Below are 17282 nucleotides of genomic sequence, written 5' to 3' on the forward strand. Positions count from 1 at the left end.
CAGTGACCATGTCCAGACCTAATAAAACTTGCATTTTGTATCCGCCTTCAGTGAGGCTGCAGAGGAACAGCCCCCTCTCCCTATTTTGCATTCCAGCTTGTGAACACTGAAGCCAGTGATTAAGTTCTGTATTGTCAGAACTTTTGCCTTTTCCCTGGACTACTTCCTCTGTGAGCCTGCTCTCTCCTCAGATCTATTGAAGGGTCAAGTCTCTGGCCCCATTCCTAATGTGACAAAGGAAAGAAAGCTAAACTAACAGAAATAAAGAGTAGCGCAATCCCTCAAGGGTCCTTTAGCCATCTGTACTTTGGCCCCAGGTTGACAGGAAATCTAAAGCAGCTTGACCCTTGACTGGGCTCCTGTTTGGGAACTGAAAATGAGAAGCCTATCCATCTTCAATGGGATGTAATCTTCAAGTCTGGGCTGCTCTCTTTAAGGCTGACAGGGTTTAGAGGTGCAGTAAGGCAGGCCTGCCTGTATTGGCTTTTTGCCCCTTTTGGTCTTCTGTAGCATTTGTATACACTATCACACTGGGAGGGTACATCTACACAGCAGGGCTAGAGTCAGAATAAGGTGCGCAAATTCAGGTACATCAATCGCGTAGCTTAAGTTGAAATAGTTTAATTTGGCTTTTGGAGCTATCTACACAGCAGGAAGTCAAAGGAAGAACACTCTTCTTTCCATTTCTCTTACTCCATATAAAATGAGGATTACAGGAGTCTGGGTAAGAAGTCCTCCAGCTCGCCATTATTTTGATATACCAGCTTGCTGTGTAGATGTGTTCTTTGTTATTTTGGAATAATGTCATTTATTCTGAAATAACACTGCTATGTAGACATAGCCTTAGAGATACAACACTAGATCCTGGAAAGCTGGTAAGTGGTTTTAGAATTTGCCTGCATGATAACGAGGAGTAACGGTAGTTCGAACTAGGAAGCCTAGTTCGAACTACCTAGTTCGTGCCCCGTGTAGCCGCGCTGCATGGGGTTCGAACGAGCGGGGTTTTAAAAATGGCGGTGCCCCGCTTATGCAAATGAAGCCCGGGAAATTCAAATCCTGGGCTTCATTTGCAAGTGCGGTATGCCTACATTACCCCGCTAGTTCGAACTAGCAGGGTAGTGTAGACATACCCATAAGGACTTATAGCGTGGAGCTGCTGTCTCAGGCTAGCCGAGGGCTGTGCTTAAAGGGACCCAACCCCCACTCCAGACAGTTCTCAGGGTTCCCCGCTTGCAAAGCAGTCCTGGCTTGGAGTGCCCTGAGTGCCCACAGGCGGAACATCACAGCACTCGGACATCAGCCCGGCTGCACTTGCCACAGGCTGCCATCTGGGGGGAGGGGGCAATCGGGGGGCTGCAGGAGAACTTCCACCCCGAGAAGCCCGCAGAGCCACCCCAGTCCTCCCCATCGGGGGCGCGTACCCCATTCCTTCCTCACCTCCTTCCACTTACCCTTCCCTAGTCCCCCTTCCTGATGTACAAAATAAAGAAAATGTGTGTTCAAAAATAGAATCTCTCTTTATTGAACAAAACTGAGGGAGACTGGGAAAAAGAAGTGGGAGAGGGGAAGAGAGAGGCTGCGAGAGGGGAGGGCAACTAAAATGATCAGGGGTTTGGAACAGGTCCCATATGAAGAGAGGCTAAAGAGACTGGGACTTTTCAGCTTAGAGAAGAGGAGACGGAGGGGGGATATGATAAAGGTCTATAAAAGCAAGAGTGGTGTGGAGAGGGTGCATAAAGAAAATTTCTCCATTAGTTCCCATAATAGAAGGACTAGAGAACACCAAAGGAAAGGAATGGGTAGCAGGCTTCAAACTAGTAACAGAAAGTTGTTCTTCAGAAATCAAAGAGTCAACCTGTGGAACTCCTTGCTGCAGGAGGCTGTGAAGGCTAGAACTAGAACAGAGTTTAAAGAGAAGTTAGATCAAGTCAAGGATGTTGGGTCCATGGAGTGGTATTAGCCAGGGGGTAGAAATGGTGTCCCTGCCCAAAGTTTGTGGAAGGCTGGAGATGGATGGCACGAGACAAATGGCTTGGTCACTGTCCTTGGTCCATCCCCTCCAGGGTACCTACGGTTGGCTGCTGTCGGCAGACAGGCTACTGGACTAGATGGACCTTTGGTCTGACCCAGTACGGCCATTCTAAGCTCAGGGCTCAGGGTCGGGGGTCTCAGTGGACCACCTTGATTTTCATGCACACCTGCTCCTGGATGGCCAGGCTGGCAGCTCTCCTGCCCTAGACAGCCACTTTCCTGGGCCTAGTGCAGAGGTCGTGGACGAGGTCCACGATGTCCGCACTAGACCAGGCGGGTGCCCGCCTCTTGCAGTCCTGGCCAGGCTCCTGAGAGCCACCAGCCTGGTCCGGGGAAGAGGCGGAGGACTGGGGGGCATCGGGTGGCTGGCTCGTGCCGTGCCAGGTGCAGGATCTGCTGGCTGGGTGCTGGCAGGCTTGCACCTGGCACGGGCACCGTAGCCAGCCCGTGCCCCTTTAAGGGGTCTGGGGCCAGCAGGGGGGCATACGAGTTTCCCTGGTGGTGCCCAGAGTGGCCACCAGGGAAAGCTGGGGAGGGCTAGCCTCTCACTAGTTCAAATTAAGGGGCTACACAGCCCTTAATTCGAACTAGTAAGTTTGAACTAGGCTTAGTCCTCGTAAAATGAGGTTTACCTAGTTCGAACTAGGCGCTCCGCTAGTTCAAATTAAGTTCGAACTAGCGGAGCGCTAGTGTAGCACCTATGAAAGTTAATTCGAACTAACGTCCGTTAGTTCGAATTAACTTTGTAGTGTTGACATACCCTATGATAGTTGTGCCAAACTGATAGATTAGAGATGGTCATGAGAGAGCTATAAGGCTAATTAATCCATTACACCAGAAAGGAGAAAAATCATAGGAAGGAAATGCCATGGGGGAGAGATGGCAAGTGAACCAAAGAGGTAGATTTTCAGATTTAGTCCCAAGAGCAATCTAGGAGATATCTCCTTCCTCTCTTTCATCTAAGAAACTGTGTGTGTGTGTGTGTGTGTGTGTGTGTGTGTGTGTGTGTGTGTGTGTGTGAGAGAGAGAGAGAGAGAGAGAGAGAGAGAGGTGCCAAGAGAAGACTGTAAATAAAGCACAAGTGATGTTGACAAGCGGAAAGTAGCAGAGGAAGAGAGGGAGTGAAAGGCATGCCTTCTTACACAAGTCCACCGTGTTTGCCTCCTTCAACACCTTCCTTGCAACAAACTTCTATGGGTTTTGCTATAAACCTACTTTTCCCTTGCAGAAAATGATACACATACAAATCAAACAAAACCACAAGACATACAGTACAGATCACTGTTTACTTTGCACCCAGTCTCCATTCCTTCCTATTTACAGAATGTCCATTCTTTATTATTATTGTACCACCTGAATGACACATTTTCACTTTTTTTAAGTTTAAACTTGACCTGAATTTATTGAATGATTAGTAGCCAGGCATCTATTCTTTGGAGTCTTGTGGAATATTTTCTCAAATTTCATTTTTTAATAAAGAACTCATTTTGGATGTTCAAAAGAAAAAAAAAGGTCTGTTCAGAGAAAGGATTGTGCCCCTCACCCAAAAAGAGGATATAAAAGTTTCTTCTCCCGCCTTTCCTGCTGATCTTGATAAAAAGGTTCTGTAGTGAGATTTAATTATATTTAATCTATATCTTTGGAAGTAAAAAAAGAATAAAAATCCTATTTTATGATGGTAATCACATGCATTTAGCCTATAATAACCTTAATAACCTGATGCTAGTCAACTATAGAATTATACTTTTTCCTTCAGAACATGTAATTGAATGTACCCAAGGAATTTTTTTCAACATGTCCTAAGGGAAGAAACATGAAAGGAGCTTAATAGTACATTAAGTGTGAAATATAACCAAATAACTTGGGGTATGTCTACACTACCCTCCTAGTTCGAACTAGGTGGGTAATGTAGGCATACCGCACTTGCAAATGAAGCCCAGGATTTGAATTTCCCGGGCTTCATTTGCATAAACGGGGCTCCGCCATTTTTAACTCCCCGCTCGTTCGAACCCTGTACACGCGGCACGAACTAGGTAGTTCGAACTAGGCTTCCTAGTTCGAACTACCGTTACTCCTCGTGGAATGAGGAGTAACGGTAGTTCGAACTAGGAAGCCTAGTTCGAACTACCTAGTTCGTGCCGCGTGTAGCCGCGCGGCACAGGGTTCGAATGAGCAGGGATTAAAAATGGTGGCGCCCCGCTTATGCAAATGAAGCCCGGGAAATTCAAATCCCGGGCTTCATTTGCAAGTGCGGTATGCCTACATTACACCGCTAGTTTGAACTAGCGGGGTAGTGTAGACATACCCTAAGAGGTTTCTATATTTCACTTTTTTATTAAAAATAAGATACACTAAAAAAAACCTGATAGATACTTGGTAAATTTCTCTACTAAATAAAATAGTAGTTTGTTGTTTGGATGCTATTAATGGTTGTCTCATTATTTAAATATATATAGAATACATCTATACTGCAGTTTTGAAATAAACTATTCTGGAATAAATTCTCCAAAATAGCTTATTTCGAAATAGCACGTCTACACTACAGGAAAGCCTCAAAATTAGTCTGAGGCAGGCTCTCCTAATGTGGACACACTACCTCGATTTAGAGCCCCAGAAAGCACTCAGGAGTAATTACTCTGAATGGCCCTGGGAGGAGCTATTTTGAAATAGCAGCAGTGAAGTGTCCAAACTACAGCTATTCCAAAATAGCTATTTCAGAATAAGCGTTATTCCTCATGTAATGAGTTTTACAAATTTCAAAATAAAGCCGTCCATAATTTTAAATTTAAAAATAGTGGAATTGTGGTGTAGACATTCGTATTGTTATTTCGAAATAACTGTGCTGTGTAGACACACCAACATATATTACCACAAAAATGTTAACAGAAATAAAGGTAACAAAGTCAAGAACTCAATGTAATGCTAAAATTAAAGTTGCCTGTGAAACCTTAACCTGATTTCCTCCTGCATCTGCATTATGACATGGTCTTTAATTACTTGTTTACATTGCTTTTGTTTCCATGGGACACCTGTCTTATTCAGTGTACAGAATGAATGTTAGTCAATTAATGAGCAGTTATTCACTATATTGTGTGTGGCCCCTTGTCTTATCTATTGAAAATTCAAACCTTGCTCTTAAGACAGAATGATTTATTTCTTCATGGGGTTTCATTAGATCCTCATCACAATTCCCAGCCAATGAGAGGAGCAGGAAGTGGTTTCCCCATCCGTGACACTTCCCACAGCTCCCATTGGCCAGGAGTGGTGATCTGCAGCCAGCAGAAGCTGCAATCATCCACCCCTATACAGGTAAATATAGCAGTGATGGCCCAGCAGGTGTCAACCCTGCTGAACTATCACCGTTCTATTTCCCACTCCTTATTTAAGCTGTTCAAATTGTGTGCACTTGGATTGTTGTCAGAGATGACATGATGGTTTATATATAAAAATATATAGCATGTAATAGCTTTTGCTTTCTCGGTTTGCTTTTAGGATAGATGATGCTGAGGCATGTTTCATTCTTAGCAGCCGGTGTGAAGTAGACCGTACAGCAGCTGTAAGTTCTTTAAAAATATTTATGCTGTTTAAAAAAAATAGTATGCTGTTCATACTGTTATTACTATTATGAAGTTCTGGGCAGGAGTAGATGTCCACCCTTCTGAATCTTGCGGGGGGCGAGAGGGGAGGAGCGGTGTGTTCTGGTGGGAACTTCATTTTTTGTACACTCCTATTTGAATTAAGGTAGCCCCAGGGATGGGACAAGACCACACTGTAATAGGTGCTGCATAAATATGGAACCCCACATCAATCCCTGCCACCAAAAAGATTAGTCTCAGAAAACTAGGAATAATGTTATAATTCTCCAATTTACACATGCATCTTATGTGGTACAAGGTAAAATCCTTGTTCCATGGAAATTGACTTCAGTGGGGACAGGATTGCACTTCCTTTTAATACAGAATTTAAAAAAATCTTGCATGCAATGTGTGTAATCTACTGCTTCCTTGGTAATCAAAACTGTAAAAACAAGAGTTAGGTTTGGATTTTTACAGGGGAATTAGACAGTTTTAAATAAACATACATATAGTTTATTTATAGTTTTAAATAAACATACATAATGCTCATTGTTATGCAGTGTGAAATAGATTGCGATTCTGGTTGTTTTTTTAAATTTGGTGTCACAGGGGTAATATAAACTGCAAGAAATGTGAAATGTACTGGTTCTTTCTAATTACATAAAATTTACTAAAATCAGTAAATCTTTATTCACAAGAGTCGCTTCTTGCCCCAGAGAAAGTCTGATTGACGTCAATGGGAATGTTTGCAATGTTTGATCTAGAAACCCAATTATAAGAGTTATATTCTTGCAATCAGGAAACAGGCATATTATGTTACTTATGCTTTCACTCAAAACAAAACAAGTATCAACTACATTGAAATGCTTCCAAAAATGCTACAGACTAAGATTTATGTTTACAAATTTTACATGATTAATTTTATATGTATTACATTTGAAAAAAAAATGTGGGCAATTCACATGTATACGAAAGGCTAGAAACACTGAATACATTATTCATTATGATTTGTCTGGTAATAATGCTTAATAATGTGAAGTTGAAATGCACATCCACAGAAGGAGACCTCTGAGAATTTAAGAAGATACAGATTCCCTCAAATCTGTGATAAAATTAAAAACATTTCTATAAGAGCTAGTGCTTACTGGGGTAGTGTACTGCCCTATTGCTTTCAAACATGCATGTGAAAACTCCACTAGTGTAAGGAGTATTATGAGCACATGTTCCCTTATACCCATTCCAAAGTACAAAATAATTAGCAGTATTTGCTCAAGAGGCTATCATGCTGAAGATGATTTACTTAGGTCTGAGCATTTGTATAGTTAAATTGGGAATCTTGTATATTAAGATGGAAATCAAGACAGTTTTCATAATTTGCTAGTGCATATGGTTGTAATTTTCAGTAATTTCAATTAAACTTATGTTTTGCCTGCTTTTAAAAAAAAGCTGCTTATATAGGTGTGTACAAACTAGATAATCTAACAGTACTAGCTGTAAAATCTAAAAAAATCAGAGAGATTTGTCCTAGATAGTAATGTTGTATAAGCTACTTAACTCAATCTAGGCAATAAAAGTTGGTGACAAATTTTCTCCCACCCTTCATATTTCACACAGAAAACTGAGATTTTGCATAAAGCTGTGTTATAAATAAATAAGCCCATATCCAATCATATCCATTACCTCGGCCCGTGGTTACTCCCCTCCTTAGGGGAGTCTGTTTTCAGGTAGCATTATCAGGGACAGAGAAGAAACACCAAGGAATGAAGGACAAAAGAGCCTATAAACCTGTAGGTCAGAAAAAGAAAAAAACAATCCTCTCGAGTGGACTATGGGCTGCCTATGTTGCAGCTTTTAGTCGGGCAATTGTTCATCTGTACCAAGACACCTTATAAAGTATTTGAATAAAGGATACCAATTCAAAGCAAAGTGAAGGTCAGACCCTCAGTTGGTGTAAATGAACATGACTATATTGACATCAGTGAGAATGTGAATATCCGGACCAGGGCGCCTACCAAGATAGTTCCAGAATGTAAGTCATCATCCAACATTTGACAGCTCCAAAAGGGCCTTGATAACAGGTTATACAATTTTTAGAACATAGCAGAAAAAGGTATTGGAAGGACAAGCAAGTAGAATGCTTCAAGTAGAGCAGGCACTCAGAATTTGTTATGCTACAGTGACTCAGGTACTGTAGCATCTCTGATCCAAGTACAGGAAGAGACTGTTGTTAACCAGCACCTGGAGAAATTCATAAACACATTAGCAACCAAGGCAATGGCAACTGTTTAAAACACCTGGTCTAGAATGTCTGTACTTTATCATACTTGACATTTATATGGAGTTTTTCATTTTCAAACCACTTTACTGAGAGGGTTTGATTCACCTCCACTAGTGTAGAGGGTTGCAACTTGCACTTTTCTACAACAATAGCTGCAGCTACACCCCAGAAGAGATTCCCCTTGATGAAGGAAAAGCAGTGCTGGTTTTACCTTCCTCAAAGTTTCTACCGGGGGTAAGGGATAGCTATAGACTATATTCATCACTCTAAAGGGGCTGTCTGGGGGAACACGCTGAATCAGTACATCTACTGTTCACATAGCCCTTCATCCACTCCAGCCAGCAGTGCTCACTTTTGGGCTGCAGAGGCATCATGCAGTGTTGGAATCACTCTGATCAGACTTTCTGCGACCAGGTGCATTGTGCCCTGGGATCAATGCAACTGGTATCTTGTGAGGCTGTGTTAAACTCATCCAGCCTCATAAATACTGTCTGATAGAGATAAGAAAGATAATTCCTACCTGGTGCAGATGCAGGGACAAGGAAGTAAAACAACATGATGAAGGTCCCAGAACAAGCTAGTGTGAGGCCTGTGACCACTGTCTCATTCTCTGCTTACAACAGTAGCTTTGCCACTTCCAGGATCAGTAGGTGACAACACCGATTTACAAATATATTCAGAGCAGCCAGCATTCCAAAAAGACAAATACTATTAAAGAAATCTTCTTGTTGCCTTTTGCTATCTGGAATCTGAATGCCTGCTTAGAAAGTAGGCTAACATGGTGGCTAATGGCAGATGTAGTGTCTCCCCTCACACGAACAAAGAGGCATCAGTTGTGCTCCCCTTTCCTGTTACCCTGAATTTTTTATACATTGCTTTGAAGACCTCTCCCCACCATAACCAGTGCCTAAGGGGAAGGGCCTTGTCGTGGCGGCACTGCTTATACCAACACTTCCCCATTTTGGTCACAGAGTACTCACTGTGTACATTGCTTCGTCCTATTCCCAGCATGCCCAGCCAAAGAGTGTGCAGAGCACAAGGCAGCATGGCTGAGCCAGGTGGGCGGAGCCAGGAGCAGGGCAGCACAGGGCCCCTGAATGCATAGGGTCGAAAGCAACCACCTTGCTCGCCTTCCCCAAGGCCGGGCCTGATTCCCAGAGATAATAGAAATGCCCTGCTCTTGAGTTCAATTCTGACCCTTAACTTCGGCTATCCAAGGGTATGTCTACACTACCCTCCTAGTTCGAACTAGGAGGGTAATGTAGGCATACCGCACTTGCAAATGAAGCCCGGTATTTGAATTTCCCGGGCTTCATTTGCATAAGCCGGGCGCCGCCATTTTTAAATCCCGGCTCATTCGAACCCCGTGCTGCGCGGCTACACGCGGCACGGACTAGGTAGTTTGGACTAGGCTTCCTAGTCCGAACTACCGTTACTCCTCGTTACCGTTATTCCACGAGTTCGAACTAGGAGGGTAGTGTAGACATACCCCTACAGAGTAACTATGACTATCTCCAATCGGGAATCTTGTCTTTATTCTTCTCACCCTATCAGAAAGCTTTCCTGACCAATGCTCACTTGAAGTCAACATTTCTCTTCCATCCTAGACTGTGGACCTGATTTGATACTGACCAGCAACTTTTGTAGGTGTTTGTGACTGTGCAAATCACTACCATTCCAATTTGGTAGCACTTTTGCATGGGTGTAAATGTCTCTAGGAAGTGCATGATCTCTTTTTTCTCCCCGAATGACCTAAGATTTGGCTTTTCCACTCCCAAATACCCTCACCATGTACTCGTATTTTTGGTCCTTATAAAGGTAGAGAGGGCAAAGAATATTAGAGAACAGACAGAAGAGAGATAGACAAAGAGAGAGTGGGGGATAAAGCATACAGAGGGAATATGAGAATAGAAATTAGACAGCTGAGTATCAGCTATTGGAATGGAATTCAAAGATCAAAATGATATATTTTATGGTTGAATCTGAGAATGCCTAAAGCAACCAAAGCCCTGTTATATCGTCACTAAAAGTTACTCTTTAGGTATGGCTAAGGTGATTAAGCCTTGCTACTGAGCCAAAGGGAATTGGTTTTGGATACCAAAACCATCCTGATAGTTGACCTTATACCCAAAACTGATTTTAAGCTGCAGTACTGGAGTGGGATGCTGCACTGATAGAAGTGTTATTACTTAAATGCTCTTTCATGCCCCTAATTTCCACCTGCACAATAGTCAAAGATCCATTTAAAAGTGTGCAAACAATTTAAGTACACAATCAAACTAGGCATGCCAGCAGAATTTCAGTGTCCCTGTTTCAGCCACTTCACCAAACTGTCCATCAGAATTCAAACCAGTCTTCCAAATCCACAGAGATTCCTCTCCCATCAAAACAAAGCTTATATTGGCTCTGACTTGTCAGTGATTCCACTCATTTGCCATTAGTTTGCGAGAGATTGTCATTGTTTGTCATAACTTGCTTCTAGGTACATGGTTTGCAGACTCAGCATTTGTGTTGGACCTGATTCATAGACCATCACTTGAATTTAGGAGAGGAGCAACAAGATGACAGATGGCCACCAGCCACTTTCCTTAGTCCCTAGCAGAGGTGGGAGCTTTCTGTAGGGAGGGCAGGCATGTATCCACTTTTCAGGCTCCATTTATCTCTGGGAAAGGATGCTGTTTGTTCAGGCCACAAAGAGGCATGGAGAAGACCATCTTTTGGAGACTAACTTCTCCCTATGGCAGCATCTTCTTGCACATACCCCTCTGTGACAAATAACTGAATGGACTCTTCAAGTTTCCTACAACCACTGAACTATATATGAGCACCTAATTCATTTTATTAGATAACATGATTGTGAAAGATGCCATATAAAACACACTTCATTCTAAACAAGTATGTTCTAAATTACTGCCAAAAAAATTGTACAATTAAAATAAAAGTATCTTCTGCAATCAAGTATTAGTACAAGAATGTGAGTATATACAAAACATTTATGGCCAAAATCAAAGATGAGATTACGGGAGACCAGACTGGTGAAATGTACACCTTCTTTTGAGTTCCTCAACATCTTAGATTATATTACATTTACACCCATTAAGCAGCCTGCATACCTTACACAGCACTTCAGACTGTGATCTACTGTGTATTAGTAAGTGTCACTCATTTATTAAAAAGAAGATGAGCAGCAACTGCTGTAACAGGAGGATTGAGAAATGTGTTAAAGCAGCTTCTTAGTGCAGATGTTCCTCCAGCATAGCTCCCTTTAGACTCTTCCCAAATTGAATGTGGAAGTTTCCCCACACTGGTAACAATGTGATTGACAACAAATCATATGTGTTTAACAAGAGCAAGAGTAATGTGATAGTGAGTGCCATAAGGAGTGCCTGTGCTAATAATGCATACGTGCTAAGGTGAGCTTGTAATGAATACTTAAGTGTGTTGAACGAGTTTATAAATATGTTGCAAGTATGTCTTTACTGTCAAGATCACAAGGAGAATACTAAAGGAGCTACAGCATGTAGTAGCAGAACAAGTATGGCAACACATCTTCTGCAAATATTAAAAATAAAATGAATTAACTTTTAAAGATTTTCTTCTTTTCTTTATTTGAATAACCTATCAGGGTATGTCTACACTACAGCGTTATTTCAAATTAACTTAATTCGAATTAGTTAATTCCAATTAAGCTAATTCAAAATAACGCATCTAGACACAAAAACTAATTTGAAATAGCGTTTTTCTAATTCAAAATAGCACGTCCACATTGAGTGGACCCTGAATCAAGGTCAGCCTGGCCGGAACCAGTGCCAGCAGGGCATCAGTGTCGGACTTAGTGTGTGGAGCTGCTGCCTCATGTTAGCCGAGGTCTGTGCTTAAAAGGATCCGACCCCCCATCTCGGACAGACAGTTCTCAGGTTTTTTTGCTTCCTGTTCTACCTCTCTGAGGGACAGCAAAGCAGTTGTGTCTTGGAGTGCTCTGCTTGCCCTCACTCAGGGCACCACGGCACTCTGCAACATGGAACCAAATCTGTCCCAACATGGAACCAAATCTGACTCTGCTGCATCTCATGGACACGTTGCCAGCAGCCTAGCTGCACTGTCTGCAGTCTGCCATCCAGGAGGACCATCGAGGGGATGTCAGGATCCAGGGGGCCCTGCAGGAGAGCTTCCACCCTGAGGAGCGCTAACAGTCTCCCCGATCTGCCCCACCGGGGACTTGTGCCCCATTCCTTCCTCTCGTCCTTCCACTTACCCTTCCCTAGCCTGCCCTTCCACGTGTATTTTCAAAACCAGAAACTCTTTATTGAACACAACTGGGGAGGGGGAATGGCACAGTGGGGAGACGGAGGAAAGGAGGCGGGAGAGGGCAGGAGAGAGAGTGGAAGAGGGGAGGGGGGAAACTGAGGAGGGAGCTGGCTCTCTGCCTCCCGGGCTGGCACGGACAGCCCCACCCCCCAGGAGTTGGTTGAGGGCAGGGAAGTAGGGGCAAGTGGCAGACCCTGCTACGGCGCCGCCTCTGCTGTGGCGCCACCCCTGGTGGCCCTGGCGTATGCCTGCCGCAGCTCTTTGACTTTTAGGCGCACCTGCTCCTGGGTGCGCCTGTGTCCCTTTTGGGCTGTGGTGGCCGCTATGCGACCATAGACAGCCACGTTCCTCTGCCTAGTGCAGAGATCATGGACTTTGGGGGCCTCCCACAAACCTCAATGAGGTCCATGACCTCCGCACTAGTCCAGGAGGGTGCATGCCGTCTACGACTCCTGGCTGGCCCCTGGGTGCTGGGGGACTGGGCGGGGGACAGCTGACTGGCACTGACTGCCTGGCTCATCCTGGGGCCACTAAGTCAGGGGCAGAGACTGCTGGCAGGGCCGGTTCTGGCAAGTGCCATCTGAACAGAGTCTATCCCTTTAAGGGCCCCGGGTTTGGGGGAGAGGAGAGGAGTTTTCCTGGTTTGGCCCAGAGTGGCCACCAGGGGGAACTGGGAAGGGCTGGAGGCCCCCTAATTTGAAATAAGTGTTTACACAGTACTTATTTCGAATTAGCTATTTCGAATTAGGCATTATTCCTTGTAGAATGAGGTTTACCAAGTTCGAATTAAGCGCTCTGCTATTTCGAATTAAATTCGAATTAGCGGTTTTTATGTATAGACGCTATTAAAGTTAATTAGAACTAATGGCTCAAGGTTCGAATTAACTTTGTAGTGTAGACATACCCTCAGTGTTTCATATTTTGGACAATGTGATTTTCTTTTTAGATGTTGTTTATATTAACCATGTCTGTGTTTAATTAAAATGTCTTGTTTTCTATAAAAATACTCCACTCACCATAGTATCAGACAGATTGTTTGAATATTATTTCCTTTAAGTAGCTTAAAACTAAGGGAGTAAAAGCACAAAGAAAATATTTGGAATAATATTTGGAAGAAGAGTATATCCATGACTGATTATATAACAAAATTTATCACTGGTTGGTATACTTCCATCTATCATGGTAAATTGTATCTAACTCATAAAGGTAACACAGATTCATTAGAACCAGGATACTTTTTATAGTAAATCTAACCTACAACATTTTTTTAATTATATTAAACATGGCCCAGGAAAACAATTTGCATCTCACATATCAGCTATAGTTTAAAATTCATTTAGGGGCAAATCTTCATGCCTCCACAGAAGCCAATGAAACAAGCTGTGTATTTAACAACCTGCAGGGGGTCAGGGAAAAGGAATCCTTCTATAAAAGGTGCAATGGCTAAAAACTGTGTTATCACCTGCAACTGTTGCTCTAATCCTCTAGAAAAGATTAGAGGATCTGCAGCTACATGGATTTTCCAGGCCTAGGCCATCTCTGCCTCACAAACCTCTCCCACATGATGGTATGTGAAAAAAATCTCCTGACATTCATGGCTCTGGGTTAAAACATCATTTCATTAATCAGATAAAACAGTAAGAACAGAAATACAGTGGAACTTCCATGATCGTTTTAAAGCCGACCTTTAAAAGGATTTGCACATCAGTCCCTTGAAGCTGTTCCTTCCTTACATCTTTGTGATAGCTTAGGTCACAAATACAAATTCCGGACAAATCTGCATTACCTCCCAAAAATATCATTTAGGTTATTCTAGAACTTCACAGAAAGAATACTTGGTACTTTTTCAATAGACATTACAGTAGAGTGGTCTGAACAGATCAGTTACACACTATGTCAGGCAGAGATTTCCCTTGTGCTCTACTCCGAAAGCTTTCTTACTGGTGACATTGCAAATGTAATGAATCATTCTTTTCATTTTCTTCTTATAGCACCAATGTAATGACTATGTATGGCCACAGAATTGGTTCCTCTGCACTTCTCTCAGACATTTTTTTGTTCTGAAATATATGAAAATTGATATATTCTTCTAAAGCTAAATGTGTTGAATGTAACTATATTTTGTGAAATTGAATAAACGAACCTATTAATCTTTATTTCATAATGTGCAGTAATGAAAGAGCTCTTCCTGAGCTCGGCTCTTTCTTAAATTATGGAAAATATAATAGACATTCTTGGACATTTGCTGCTATTCTTGGTCTATAACTAACCTCTATCATTATAGTTGCACATTCTTATTGTTACTCAAAAAAGTGACAAATTAGGGTTTTTTATGGCTCATAGTATTTAACTGCTAGACCCTGGGATTTAATATGGTTAACTCTATATATTTTTATCTCTTATTATTCAATGTGGGGACACAGTAAAATGGTATGCTTTCACAAACAGGAGTACAATAATGTGTTTTCAGCATTCACCTAGTAGTGTGTGAAAAATATTTAACTTAACACTTTTTTTAACAACACAGTTGTTGCAAACAAACAAACCTAAAAAACAACCCAAAAACAAAAATCCAACCCCACGACATTTCTTAGTTTTCCATTATATGGATCTGAGAGGAAACTATATTTCAATATGTACATCTTTGATTAAAATCAGTTAAGTTTGATTTTTTTTATTCATTCTTGGGTAATTTTTTTAAACCTTTGGATATATTTTCCAAAATTGTAAGAAGAAATAGTAAGCTTGAGTGAACTATGGAAAGAGTAATCTACACATTTTCTGGTTATACCAAAAATGCAAAATTACAACAAATCGCTAAGTAGGAACTCTTGTATTTAAAATATAGGACCTCATAAAATAACGTTTTTTTCACTACTGTCATATTCCTTTCAATGACTCTGAAGGACATCTTATTTGTATATACTTCTCCTTTCAGCTAAAGCATGAAATAGGATGAAGTATAATTGAAAGACAGATATAAAACTAAGAACTGTAATCATCTAATAAAACGAGCCAGTCAACGACTTGTGATTTCAAGGAAGAAATTATCTAAGTGACCACAGATGCAAGAGGAAAGACAACAAATTGAAGCAAGGCAGTTTCCTGCTTCCCATCCCACTCCACAAAGCCAACATAGAATAGCTTCCACAGGTTTAAGAGAAGGCAGGAAACTTGTCATACGCCTCATGCCCTCTTCCATGTCCTTCCAAACTCCAATCCACAGGCAGAGGCTCTGTATAAGGAAACAGATGAGCATGGAGATTTATTCATATTAGAAAAGATTATTAACATTTAGGCTAAGTGTAGACTTTTTTAAAAAAAAATCCATGTGTATAAGTGATATGTTTCTTTTTTCCTGTGTTGTAGCCTCCATCAGTTGCTTCTTTCCACTTTGAATTAATTACTGGCACTGAGATGCTACAACAAGGGCCATATAAGTAATTACACAGATTAGATTTCTGTTCAAAGTTTAAGAGCAACCTGGCAATATTCATGATCCCTTTACACAGACCAGAACCATAAAATACACAGACGTATACATCAATCAGCTGGTGTTTTAGAGTTTAAAAGTGACTTATCTGAAATGGAGTCGTCAGATTGCTCAGCTTTTTTACATTTGATTTAATCACAGTATTCCTTCTATTCCATTGTGATCACATTCTATTTCCTGTTTTACTCTAGGATCATCAAACCATTTTAAGAGCATGGGCAGTTAAAGATTTTGCTCCAAAATGTCCTTTATATGTCCAAATATTAAAACCTGAAAATAAATTCCACATCAAGTTTGCAGGTAAGCTTCAGATTTTAGTGACTATTAGAAGTTTGTTAGCATTCTCTGAAATATTGTTCTGTCAGTAAACTTTGTATTTCATTATACAGGTTGCTTCTACTGTAAATCAAGTATTCCAAACAGAGAGAGAGGTATACTTCCCTTTGCTGCCATGCATTGAGCTGTAACCATGGGCTCAGTGTCAACATACTCTAATGGAAACACCAAAGCTGTTAGACAGATTAGTCTGCACTCTATCCACAAGTCAGGAAAATATGTACATACACAGCCTCAGACTTATGAACATAACCGAAATATATGGGTCACATTTTCTATTAAGGTTTCATTTATACAAATTTTATAATGAATTAATAAATGATTAACAGATGTTTTAATAAATAATTAATCCATTATAAGTTTTCTTGCAGTCATGTCTCCTAACCATTTATTACACCTTCTATTGATGTGCCCATGAATAGGGTTGGTTGGAAAAAACGAAGTTTCCCACGACGTTTTTAAACTACAAAAACAAATTGCATAGTCCCAGATTTTTCTAAATATATGAGTAATTTGATTTACTTAGAAAATAAGATGCTGAAATTAAATTATTTCAAAATGTTGAACTGAAAGAATTTGCTTCATTCTGAAGTAAGTCTAACTGAACTTCTTCATTTTGAATTTTCCATTCAGAAAATTGAAAAATTCTGGACAAAATTAATAATGAGAATAAAGTCAAATGTTGTTTAATGATAATGTTTTGCACTGCTAGAAATGTGAGGCTCACCTTGTCTAAGTTAGGTGGCTCTAAAAAGCCTTTTTTTGGCTAACAGAAATGCTGTTAATGGACCCCGAATAAAGCCTTGTTTGAGCTTCTTTGGCCAGAGGCATTTAGATGAGACATGGGAGCTCATGAATTGATATTTATTTAAAGATGAAGGAGGAAGAGGATTGAGAAGATCCTCCAGATTCCACCATGTGAATGGAAGCCAGTCCAGGTAAAAAACTGAAGAGGTAGACACACAGTGCAAGATCCAGTATGTTTCTCAGTTAGATCATTGCCAACATAAGTGCTATTTATTTAATTAAATGTAATGACATGAAGGTAGAACAGACAAGGAAGTATGTAAGTGACCTATTTATAATATTTTGGACCCATATTAAATGCAAAATACAGCTAGGTGCAGATTAACATTCCACCTATAGTGTCATATTACTACTCTGAGGCTTTCATAAGAACAGCCTGAGAAAAGTGTGCTGCTCTTGTTTTGAGCAACAGACAGACAAATGCTCATTTTTGCAATTTGTGTGTGTACTTCTT

At 41.1% G+C, this 17282-nt stretch overlaps 1 protein-coding gene across 4 annotated transcripts in view; it reads left to right on the plus strand.

Moving 5' to 3' along the window:
• The window catches only part of KCNT2 (potassium sodium-activated channel subfamily T member 2), a 322338-nt gene that overhangs the window by 169173 nt on the left and 135883 nt on the right, over positions 1 to 17282 (plus strand). For all 4 annotated transcript variants that reach the window (XM_075936723.2, XM_075936724.2, XM_075936725.2 and 1 more), the window contains exons 13-14: positions 5524 to 5587; positions 15877 to 15985. In XM_075936723.2, the coding sequence (XP_075792838.1) occupies positions 5524 to 5587; positions 15877 to 15985 (173 nt within the window). The remainder of the gene's footprint in view (positions 1 to 5523; positions 5588 to 15876; positions 15986 to 17282) is intronic.

This window comes from Pelodiscus sinensis, chromosome 9 (genome assembly GCF_052426305.1).
Source record: "Pelodiscus sinensis isolate ZL-2025 chromosome 9, ASM5242630v1, whole genome shotgun sequence".
In the NCBI taxonomy this organism is placed as follows: domain Eukaryota; kingdom Metazoa; phylum Chordata; order Testudines; family Trionychidae; genus Pelodiscus; species Pelodiscus sinensis.